At 36.4% G+C, this 11951-nt stretch overlaps 1 protein-coding gene and 1 long non-coding RNA gene across 5 annotated transcripts in view; one reads left to right on the forward strand and one right to left on the reverse strand.

The window, feature by feature from the left end:
• The window catches only part of LOC107679800 (mitochondrial 2-oxodicarboxylate carrier-like), a 109112-nt gene that overhangs the window by 61431 nt on the left and 35730 nt on the right, over positions 1 to 11951 (forward strand). For all 4 annotated transcript variants that reach the window (XM_016475472.1, XM_016475475.1, XM_016475474.1 and 1 more), the window contains exon 3: positions 7595 to 7643. In XM_016475472.1, coding sequence (XP_016330958.1) covers positions 7595 to 7643 — 49 coding nt within the window. The remainder of the gene's footprint in view (positions 1 to 7594; positions 7644 to 11951) is intronic.
• The window catches only part of LOC107679801 (uncharacterized), a 14891-nt gene continuing 7648 nt past the window's right edge, over positions 4709 to 11951 (reverse strand). Inside the window, exon 3 of the long non-coding RNA XR_001633088.1 lies at positions 4709 to 4826. This is a non-coding gene — a long non-coding RNA (uncharacterized LOC107679801). The remainder of the gene's footprint in view (positions 4827 to 11951) is intronic.

The raw sequence follows: 11951 nt of genomic DNA on the forward strand, positions 1-11951 counted from the left end.
GTCTTGTTCTTCAGCCGACGCGTCTTCTTCTTCTTCTTGCTTTACGGCGGATCGCAGACTTATAAGTGCATTACCGCCACCTATCTCTCAAATGGACCATTGACACTCTATCTACAATCTCAATTAGGAGTGTCAATGGTCCATTTGAGAAATAGGTGGCGGTAATGCACTTAAAAGTCTGCAATCCGCCTTAAAGCAAGAAGAAGAAGAAGAAGAAGAAGACGCGAACGAGCTCAGGATGCACTCAGGACAGTTCGGACATTGCAGTAAATCAGAGGTAAAAAAACGATATAAATGCTGTTCAGTTTCTTGCACAGACCGATCGTTTCGTGTCTTTACACATCAATGTATCGTCACGAGCCGCAGGGTTTAATTTGGTTTTGTTTGTGTATGTTTTTTTGACTCTCAAAGCCGTGATTCCCATTTACCTCCATTATATGACTGACAGACTGCAACGGTTTGAGTTCTTCTCAATCTTCGTTTGTGTTCTACTGAAGAAACAAAGTCACCTACATCTTGGATGCCCTGGGGGTAAGCAGATAAACATCAAATTTTAATTTCTGGGTGAACTATCCCTTTAATGATATTTAAGTGTAACACATTATTCAAGATAAAAGGAGTCTGATTCAACAAGGAATATCAGAAAGCCAAGTCCTGACTGTGGTGAAAGGAGGAGTTGGGGATGGAGGAGGGTAATTTGCTCCTGAGCAAGCAAAAAAGCTGCTGAATAATACTGAATAGAGCTTATATAGGAATGCCGTGATAGGTGTCGTATTCTTATAGGTAGATGTGATCAGCCAATGCAAGCTTGACTCACGTGACCTCACATGATCAAAATCGACAGTAAAAATTTTACAGTTACAAAAAAATTATATTTCAAATGAATGCTGTTCTTTTGAATTTCCTGTTGATAAAGAATCCTGGGGAAAAAAGTTTAAAATATTGGGCAGCACAACAATATTGGTAATAATAAGAAATATTTCTTGAGCACCAAATCAGTATATTAAAATACTTTCTGTGGGATCATGTGACACTGAAGACTGGAGAAATGACTGCTGACAATTCAGCTTTTCCAGCACAGGAATAACTTACATTTTATAATATATTAAAATAAAAACAGTTGTTTCAAATTGTAAAATATGTCACAACATTTTTACTGTATTTTTTATCAAATAAATGCAGCCTTGGTGAGTAAAAGACTTCTTTCAGCAGCAGTTTACCAAACCTTTTTGAATGATATAGATTCCAAATATATATATATATATATATATATATACAGGTGCATCTCAATAAATTAGAATGTCGTGGAAAAGTTCATTTATTTCAGTAATTCAACTATGTCATTTTTGTTTATAGTACTATAATATAATATATCAATATCAAAATATCTGGTCTTGCGCATCCTCAGTATGTGCCAAGTCAACATTTCAATTTTTTTTTTCATTTAATTATTTATATTTTACTTTACTTTAGCTTTATTTCAATTACCAAAGTATTAGTTTAAGTTAACAATAACAACACTGATATACATTTCCTGAATTATTTTGATTCTGATTGGATTTGACTGAATTTCGGGTTATTTATATATATTCCAAATTCATGACATTTTAAAATGTACACTCTTGTACTTCCTGAGTATGTGTCATGCTCCTCATGCCTGATGGCGAATGTTACTCACCTGGCTTGAATGCCTTCCTATAGTGTGGTCTTCCCACGCCTCATTTGGGAAAACCTTACGTCAAAATTTCCACGTAGGCTATGTTAAATCATTTACATGATTAAGAGTTTTTCATTAAAACAGATAATGCCATTAATGATAAACTCACAAACATGTGTTGATTTCTTTGTTGCAGAGTATAGTTTGTGACAGCGTCTTGAGGGCAATCGCCTCTCCTTGTCAGTCTGTTGCAGCGCATGTGTGGCTGTTCTCTCGCATGTATCTGCGGGTGTAGACGCCGCAGATGACAGAAACTGTCAGTGCTATTGTGGCTCAGAGACAAAAGACATGCCAAATAATGGAACTCAATGATATGTCACTCACTGAGGCGGAACTAAGCCTAAAACACCAACCAGATGGCAGGTCAATTTCTGCCTGCACTTTAACTAAATGGCAATATTACAGAGGAGTTCAGAAAGAGACTTTCTACTTCTCCACTTGCTCCACTCTCTGCTTCACTTAAGGCACATGATCAAACAGTAGCATGTGCTGACAGCCTTAGAAATCCCATAGTGCAACTGAACTTTTGGATGGGGAAGCCTACAGAGAGTTTTGGATCAGAAGGGCGCAGGCACTTGATCATGTTTGATTACGCTCTTCTTGATATAACATCTGTGACAGTTGATCAGTTGTAAAATAAAGTTGTTGTGGAACAGCAAACTTAGATGTTGTTGCCAGCAGCTGCTCATAGTGATTCTGTGATTGTCATTTGCATTGCTATTTTAGGTAGATACTGGAGCTGATAAGCGGAACCAATGCGATGATCCAACACGGAAGTACTGTGAAAAAACAAGGCTTGTGTTTTCCATCCAATTGAATTCAGTAAATATTACTCAATCATGATGCTATGCCTGACTTAATATCTGATAAGGTGTCCAATCGTGTCCTTTGCATCTGCATAATGTCTTTAATCTTGACACGCTCATCATAAGAGTTTGTTCGTTTGTACTCAGCTGTCAAGGAAAACATGCAAATAGTGCAAGCGTACCATTTTTCTCCACCTCCACACATGGCAGAGCTGTCTGATTCTGTTCTATACCCCAGTGACAACTATTTTGTTGGGTAAACAACATTACTGAACCTTGCAATGTGGTAGGAACACAGAAGAAAGTAGAAACTGCTGAGTTGAACTTTGTTGTCCAAGGACTGGGTATTGATACACCAGTGTAATTTTAGTATTACTTACATACTATTATAGTATTTATGTAGTTTTCATTTTAATGTTAGTTTACATTTGACTAATTTTGTTATGTGCTTCTTACATTTTTGTAATTTTTGTTCTTTTTGTTAATCTTTGTTAATTGCCGAGGCAATGTTTATAATCTTTGTTTAGGTTTTTTTTTTTTCCATCTAATACTTTTTTATTTTATATTAGCTATGTTTAAATGAACAAAAATAATTTTTAATAGTTTTTGTTTTAGATAACAATAACAACACTGTGATACATATTACCTGATTCATTTTCATTCCTATTGGATTTGATTCAATTTCAGTTTATTAGTGTACATTGTATATTGTGCACTGTAAAAAATTATCAACATTTTAACGGTAAATGATTGAAAAAAAATGCTACAGTAAAACCTGTTAAATGGTTAATAAAAAGTTACTTCAGCTTGTGGAAAAGCTGTACATGAATCATCATGTGACTTTTCTGTCACATGTCTAACTTTCACCTGAGTTTTTTGGTGGTTGTCAGTATATTAAAATATTATTATAGGTTCAAAGTAGATTCAGTAGGTTAGGAAAGGAAAAAGGAAGGAAAGAACGTGATGTGTAACATTAGTGTGTAACATTACACTAGTTAAGTATTTTAATGTGAATTTAAGTTCAATCCATAAAACCTAAAATGTTGCAACATATATATTTTTTTCTGATGAGGTTCTGGCAACTACTGCTGCCATTTTTTTGCAGTGAGTGTATATTTTGCAGAGTTCATTTTGCTTACATGTGATTCTCTCTAAATTGTACTAGGAATCTAGCATATGTGTGTTATATACACACCCCACACACATACACACACACATATATATATATATATATATATATACACACACACACTGCCAGCCAACTGTTTTTTATATATATATATATTATTGAATATATTTTTGAATATAATTTATTCCTGTGATGTCAAAGCCGGATTTTCAGCAGTCATTACTCCGGTCTTCAGTGTATTATTATTATTATTATTATTATCATTATCATCATCATCATCATCAATGTTGAACAGTTTGTTTAAAAAAAAAAATCTATATTTTTACCCAGCCCTATTGCCCCGTATACCAAAATGATCTTGTTCCCATCCAGGGCTAAACTTTACAGAGTTCGGGACAAATGTTTAATGGGTGGATCATCTCTCCCCTGGGTACAATTAGTAGGCTGTACCTAACTGGGCCCCTTAACGCCGGCCCTGTTCCCATCGTGGTTCTACCAATAATTTATTGGTCAACAATATCACCAATTCTTCATATATTGCGGCTGAAGCTCAGAGGCTTTCTTATTTCAAGAGCACAGCTTGCATCCACTTAAGCCGTTTTAATTACTTGCTAGCGTTGTGTAGGGAAAGTCTTGCTTTCCCTTTCAGTCCCTCCATCTCTTGCCCCCCTCTTGGTCTTTTTCCTTCTCACTTAAATCCACCCATATGGAACATGCCAATGATGGCTGTGGTTTATTCTTTGGCCCTCTCACCTTGTTTGTGCATTTCCCCCTCTTTGGAAGCTCTTAGACGATAACTCTCGAGTGTTGTTGCTTAACTAGGGTGTTCTTTTCTTTTCCGCCAAACATGGAGTTCATTAGACTCAAATGAGTGACAGGCTTTCTCAACTGCTCACTGCTTCCTACCTTTGATCCTCTACGAGCCCCTCTTGTACAGTTCAGAGCAGCAACAGGGTTCACACGGATTCAGGCTTCCTCCACATTTACCTCAACAGTGACCGGGATTTTGCCAAGTAGCATGTGTTTTGGGATCAAAAACCTTTTGTTGGTCCTCAAACAACTTTCCTGTCAACACAAACATAGGGGGTTGGTGAATATGGTGAGTTCAATACAAGTGAAGCTTAATCGAAAGCACTTTTGGCATAATGTTGATTGCCACAAAAAATAATTTTGACTGGTCCCTCGATATCATTTAAAATAAACGGTGACGTACTTATAATGAATGTAAATGGAGACTATTTTTGAAGAATTTAAAAGCAGAAATGCGGTGCTTATTTTATATGTGCCTACATAAATTTTTATTTCAATGTTCTCATTTTAGTCATTTTATGGTTTAAGGCATTACAAAAGTAGAAGTAAAGAAGCAAAGTTTTCAACAACAGAAAATATGTTGCTTTTTTTATTGATTTATTAGTGTATATTTATTTATTAGTGTATATTAACATTGGCCACAGATTGGCCACATTCACTGTAAGATTTTGTATTTTATTTTATTATTTTATTTTATTGAACCTGGGATATTTGAAAAATGGCTTCCTATGTATTTCATTAGTTGGAAATTGTATTGAATTGACAACACCCACTGGACATTAAATTGAAATGCAGGAAGTGGGAGAAATTCAGCAACTAATGGCATTCTGGGAAATGACATTCTTTCATCATTTATGCTATTTATGTATGCTTCATATATATTTATATCTAAATTTATAGGTTGCATTTCAAACAGATCGTCTGTTTGTCTGTAAGGCCTTAAACCTAAAAATTATCTTCTTTTTAAATTTCAAACATAGTTTTGTAAAGAACTCAAAGTTTGTCTATACAGACCTTCCTATTTTAGTTAAGAAATGTGACTTATTGCACTTATACAGTATGAATTTATTTACATTTGTTTATTTGAAATGCAATTTTGCATCCTGTTTCCTACCTCAAATTAATTTCAAATTCATAAAGTGAATAACAAAAAAAAAATTAATTAATTCAGTTCTGAACAATAAACTGCCCCTAAAATCTGAGGTAATTAATAGGTTGATAAGAATGTTGTTCCAGGAGCATGTCCTACTTGACTAAATTAATTCACTGCAATGAAAATGTTTATCAAGTGGTATGGCATTTTAAAAGGACATAACCCTTAATATGACTTTACGGCTCCACCTCAGCATCAAGTATGGATGGGTCTATTCCTCCAGCTGTCTCGCTGCTGAGATGACTCTCCCAGGCCTCCTTCTCTTTTATTTCCTCAGGATGGATAGAGTGCTGAAATGGAAAACATGTGTCTCCTGAGTGCGTAACATTATTTTCCCCTGTGATGCCCTGGCAGCCGTGATTAATTAATGATAAACGTTACAGCGTTTTATCACTTTGGGCGACGAGGAGACTATGACACACCTAATTTGCCTGCTTTCTCCTCATTTTGGTCTCACTGATGCATCTTCCACAAGCTCATGTCAGCTTTGAAATGAATCACACCACCTCAGCCTGTCCCACTGCTGGGAATTGTTTATGAATATGCCACATCCTCCGTTCAAAAGACATACGGTACATGCAAAACGACAGCACTGTATCACCTTTGTGCGTATCTATTGCGAAGTCAATTGCAGTTCCTCTTTGGAATTTCTCTTGATTATTACTTTCCTGGAAAATCCCCAAGGAGGCAATGTCTTGTTTATGGACAATACATTTAATGGAAGAAATTAGAAAAGGAGCATATTTCTCAGCAGCTGTGTACACATAGAGGAATCTGTGAAGGAAGCCATTAAAGTAAACGCCTGAACGGAGCTGAGAATTGCGATGCAGATGCATAATCACGCCTCTGCGATCTCATTGCAATGCATTGCACCCATCGAACACCCCCTCAATCTGTTTGTTTACAGCTACCTTGAAAAAAAAAAAGTGTTCTGTGAACTGTTTAGTGCAAAACAGAGCTGTTAACTACTTACATAATTTGTAGCCCAACGCATATACGGTTTCATCTGTTTTACACCATCTCCATTAAATGGAACCCGATCTGTGTGGTAACAACATCTGAAGTATTCACCGTGCTTTGCAGTGTGAAATCACCATTATTCAGCATGTTAAACAGCCCTCGCCCCCTCGGTCATGGCTGGAGTGTATATGAACTGTAATCCTGGCATTAGGAAGGCCATTACGGCAGCCTCTCTGTGGGCCAGTCCAGATAAAATAGGATTCGAAAATACTTTGGGATTTTATGTCCATCAGCACATTGGAACCGAATTAAATGGATGATGGTAATGACTTGCAGGCCAGGCGAGCGCAACGTCCCACATCTCTGCATGGAGGCCATTTTGTTGCCAGATCCCTTCCCGCACGCTTGTCAGTTGCAGTGGAGTGGCAAGGAGGCAAAAACCAGATCAGAGTGACGAAGGTGGCTGCTTGCCAAGCAGCTCCTGTCGGATGTGAGTTCAGGGGACTGTTACATAGGGATTTTTGAGGGGAAAACCCTCCATCAACTGAATGTAGACACACACAAACCACACACATGGCGAATGGAATCACACACAACACATCTGTGATCTGTGTTTATTTGTATTTACAAATATATGGATCGTAGTGTATAATACATCACCATTTTAACGCGGTGAAATATTTGTGGATTAGGTCGAACGTTTCAGTCTCGAGAGACTTTACAAGTGTTTGTATGAAATGATGCTGTGTTTGCGATGACTGCAGTTAAAAAAAAATTCACTGTATAATGCAAAAAGGCTTTTGAATGAAATTGGATTATACTGAAATAGTACTTAAAAAGCTCTGTGAAATATAACAAGAGTGAGTGGAAGAGACGGAAAGAAAGCTTGGCATTTGGTAATGACAGATTAATGGCCTGTGAGCGAATAATAACGTGTCCGGTTGTGCTCGTGTCCCGTTGATTTATGTCGGTTTTAACAGGGCAGATACATAATTACTTATGATTTTTGTCCTCTATAGGTCTTGTGGAGATTTGCTTGATGCACCCATTGGATGTTGTGAAGACCAGGTAAAATATCATTCCTTTCTGTTCTTAATTCAGGGCTAGGCATTTTCTTTTTGTGGCAGTTGTGGAATATTTCTGTGGAAAATGAAATGCATCATTTACTCATTCTCCTTCAATGTTTAAGTAATACTTTTTAATGTTCTCAAATTGCTCAAATACTTGCCTCATTATTTCACTTAATTATATCCCTTGTTTAATGCCTGTGCTTCTATGTGAATTGTGAACCAAGGCTGCATTAACAAAACGGCACCCAATTGTTTTTTTGTTTTTCCATTAACTGCTCTTGCACGTGTGTTCCTGAAATATTGACACTTCCTTAACCCTAGAGAGCCTACTGTATCATATTTAATACAGCAACATGATAAAAAAAAAAAAAACCTAAACCTGTTTTACACAATCTACTACATGCCTTTGCTCTCTGATTAATAGTTCATACATTTTTAGTAAGTAAGAGGCCTTTTGTTATAATTCTTAAAAGTGTCTTTTTGCTCTGAAAATTAAGTATTTTTATAAAATAAATGTAAGGATAACTTTTAGATTATTAGTAATATTTCAAGATTTTTTTCAAGACATTTACTGGACTGATGAAACTTAGGTTTACTTTATTATCCATACACCATTTTTGAGAACTAAAACATGAAAAAAAGATGAAAAATCATGTTGAAATTGAATTAGCAAGAATGATACAACAGGAACATTTATTTATTATTTAATACAAAACAAAAAACACATGCAAACTTTTACGTTTGTATGTTTACTTTGTATGTTTACTTTGTCTAAAATTTCATTAAACTGTTCCATTTAAAAGCTATCCTCTTCTAAATGTATATAGTGTGACCAGTGTAGTCTGATTCCCAAACAAATGTGTTTGTTTTGTTTTTCGTTTAGAGTCAGCTAACAGTTAAACTTAAATTAGTTACTCACTAGTTATTAAAAAAGCACATCATGCATTTCATCAGGAGAATTTTATGTAAATAAATGTTTTGTATATTTAATAGTGTTGTTTATTTTTTAGTTACAGTCAGTCATGAGACAGTATTTATGATGCCTAAAATTAATAATAATAATAATAATAATAATAATAATTAACCATCTATGAAAAGTCATTTAAAAATGACCCTATATTCCAATTTTTTTTTACATTTATATAAATCATAGCTTATTATGTGGCCATTGAATTGCCTTTTTCCTCCAAATAAATTTGTATAAGACAATGCCTTTTGTATAAGAATCATTAATGAAAATGGAATAATTACCAGGACCTAGAATCGTAAAAGTATTTACAGTTCTCATTAGTAATACCAATCAATTCTGAATCTTTTGGGCAGCAATACCTCTTTCCCTCAGTCATGAAGGAAAGAAGGAATGTTGAAGAGAGGGAAAGAGAAAATGAATCAGGGCCCTCAGTATGGCGTAAACAGGTTGTGGGCCGGTACTAAACCTTTACGGCTTCTGGGTGACCTGCCAAGACCTCTGGCTCTGTGACTAACACCCCTCACACATACGCTATGATGTTTCACATTTTCCGCCACCGTTTTCTGGTAAATAAACTTTGAGATGATAATTAGATATTTGTACTTTGGAGAGGACGTGTGGTAGTCAAGTTGGCTTGTTTGTGTTTCTTTGTGTCTATTTGCATGATTTTGTTTGCGGCAGTGTGTCTGTGTGTATACTTGTATGCAGCGACATTTGATACTCTAGAGTCCTGTAGAGTGATTTAGGATCTGGTGCTGCTGGTTGAGGGTTTATTACAGGTAAGGCCACAGTTAGGCGGCTCTCTCCTCACACAGGGTCAGGGTTAAGAGTGCACTTTCTATTTTCTTTGTAATGCTCTTCCTCAAGAAGTGATAAAAGCCCTGTGTAAAGAGCGGCAGTTTTATTTATTTGTTTTCTGTGGGTTTCTCTGTTATTGTGAGTGCATCCAGTCTACTGCGTAACGCATGTGAGTGTGGCTCGCATATGTGCCCTGATTATTCATAGACTCAGATTGAGAGGATCAGTCTTTCTGTTTATTGTTCTGTCTGTCTGTCTGTCTGTCGTTCTGTCGTTCTATCGTTCTCTTTTTCTAATGTTCTGTCCATCATTCTATCTATTGTTCTATCATTCTATATATTATTCTATCTATTGTTCTATCATTCTATCTATCATTTTATTGCTCCATCTCTCATTCTATTGTTCTGCCAATCATTCTATCATTCTAACTATCATTCTGTCTATTGTTCTATTGTATGCCTATCTATCTATCATTCTATCTATCTATCATTCTATCATTCTATTGTTCATTCTATCATTCGTTCTATCATTCAATGGGTTTGTTCTATCTATCGTTCATTTTATCGTTCTATCATTCCATCTATTGTTCAAAGTTTTATCATTCTATTGTTCTTGTTCCATCTATTGTTCTACTGTTCTATCTGTCATTCTACACTCTAAAAAATGCTGGGTTAAATACAACCCAGTGCTTGTCTATCATTCTATCGTTCTATCTATCTTTCTGTCTGTCTGTCTGTCTGTCTGTTTATTGTTCTGTCTGTCTATCTATCTATCTATCTATCTATCTATCTATCGTTTGTTCATTCATTCTATCTTTCATTCTATTGTTTTAATGTTCTATCATTCTATTGTTCTATCGTTCTACTGTTCTATCATTCTATTGTTATGTCTATCATTCTAGCCATTATTCTCTGTCTGTCTGTCTGTCTGTCTGTCTGTCTGTCTGTCTGTCTATCTATCTATCTAGCTAGCTATTGTTTATCTAGCTATCGTTCTATCTAGCTATCGTTCTATCATTCGATCATTCTATCATTCTATCAATTGTTCTATCTATCGTTTTACTGTTCTGTCATTCAATTGTTCTGTCTGTGCTGACTATCTTTCTATCTCTAGTTCTGTGTATCATTCTGTCTGTATTCATCTGCCTGGCAGATAAAATAAAAACTTCAGTGCTTAAATGGTTTTTAAACTTTTAAACAAGGCTTTGTAGTGGTGATGAGTTTGCAACAGATGATAGCTACTCAAATATCTGAAGAAAATGTAAAAATCTTGTTGCTATATTACTTGTGAACCGCTTTCTTTCTCCCTCTTTCTTTCTCTCTCTTGGGTTTTCAGTCACACTAAAGCAGGCTAATTGGCAGAATGAAGGGTTAGTAGAGCTGAAATCTATTAGCATAGGTCTCAGAGAGCTGCTGAAGCACAAATGCCCAGCACACCTCCTCTCCGACGCTAGCTGCAGGAGTGGCTCCTATTAGTGACTGGCTGCCGCTTTAATGTCCGCTGCTCCAAATTAGATGCCAACTAGAGAGAACAATTTTTTTCACCCCCTCACTTTCTTCAACGAGCTGCCTTAGTGGAATCAAAGGCTTTTTACTGAGGGGAACCTGACAAAATGTATACTTGGGAATACATATTTACCCTGTGCAAATGAGGGTGCTGGAGCCATGTAGAGGCGGAGACAGGAATTAGACGACTGAGGGGGCCGTCGATCTCAGACACACGCACAAACTCGCAAACAAACATCTGGAAGCAGATTAGGAGAACATTAAGAGGATATATTTCAAGGCCATGATTGTTTGTAAGGTTAAATCAATGTTTACTTTAAAGTCTTACTACCATTCTTCATACTTGTTTATATTCAGGATCAAGCACTTCCAGCTGAACATAAAATTACGGGTCTCTCCTCCTCTGACCGTCATAAGTTACCGCCATATATTCAGATCAGAGCAGTCCTTTACAAATAAACGTCTCTTAGAAGAGGACAGGTCTATGTGCCACTTATATTCATTTGCTTTCAACGGTGCTCATTTCTGGGTTGGAATGTTGCCTTTTTTCAAAGGGGGCTTGCTAGGGTGAGAATAGGGGGTTTCGGGGGTTAGTTAGACTTCTAAGGAGACAGTGAGACTGGAGTTACAGCTTTTCATTAACCTGGAAACCACCTAGTTACAACGTCGCCTCACTCCACCCCAAACACGCCCTAAGCCCCTCCTACAGTCTCCGTTGTTGTTCTTTTTTGAAATGGGGAGGAAGGTATAGAAAAATAAAATTATAATTCATGTTTGTTTTATTGATTTATGACTGTATATTCTGCTGAACTGGTTTGTTTGTCACCCGCATAGTAATATAAATGGCTCTATTGAAAAAAAGTTTATAATATATGCATAATACATTTCATGCATATATATGTACACAATTCCTGGAAGCTAAAAACATCCCAGTTCTTGCATGGCCAGCATAGTCACAGGACATGTCACCCATTGAGCATGTTTGGGATGCTCTGGATCGGCGTATACGACAGCGTGTTCCAGTTCCTGCCAA

This window comes from Sinocyclocheilus anshuiensis, unplaced genomic scaffold (genome assembly GCF_001515605.1).
Source record: "Sinocyclocheilus anshuiensis isolate Anshui unplaced genomic scaffold, SAMN03320099.WGS_v1.1 scaffold676, whole genome shotgun sequence".
In the NCBI taxonomy this organism is placed as follows: Eukaryota; Metazoa; Chordata; class Actinopteri; order Cypriniformes; family Cyprinidae; genus Sinocyclocheilus; species Sinocyclocheilus anshuiensis.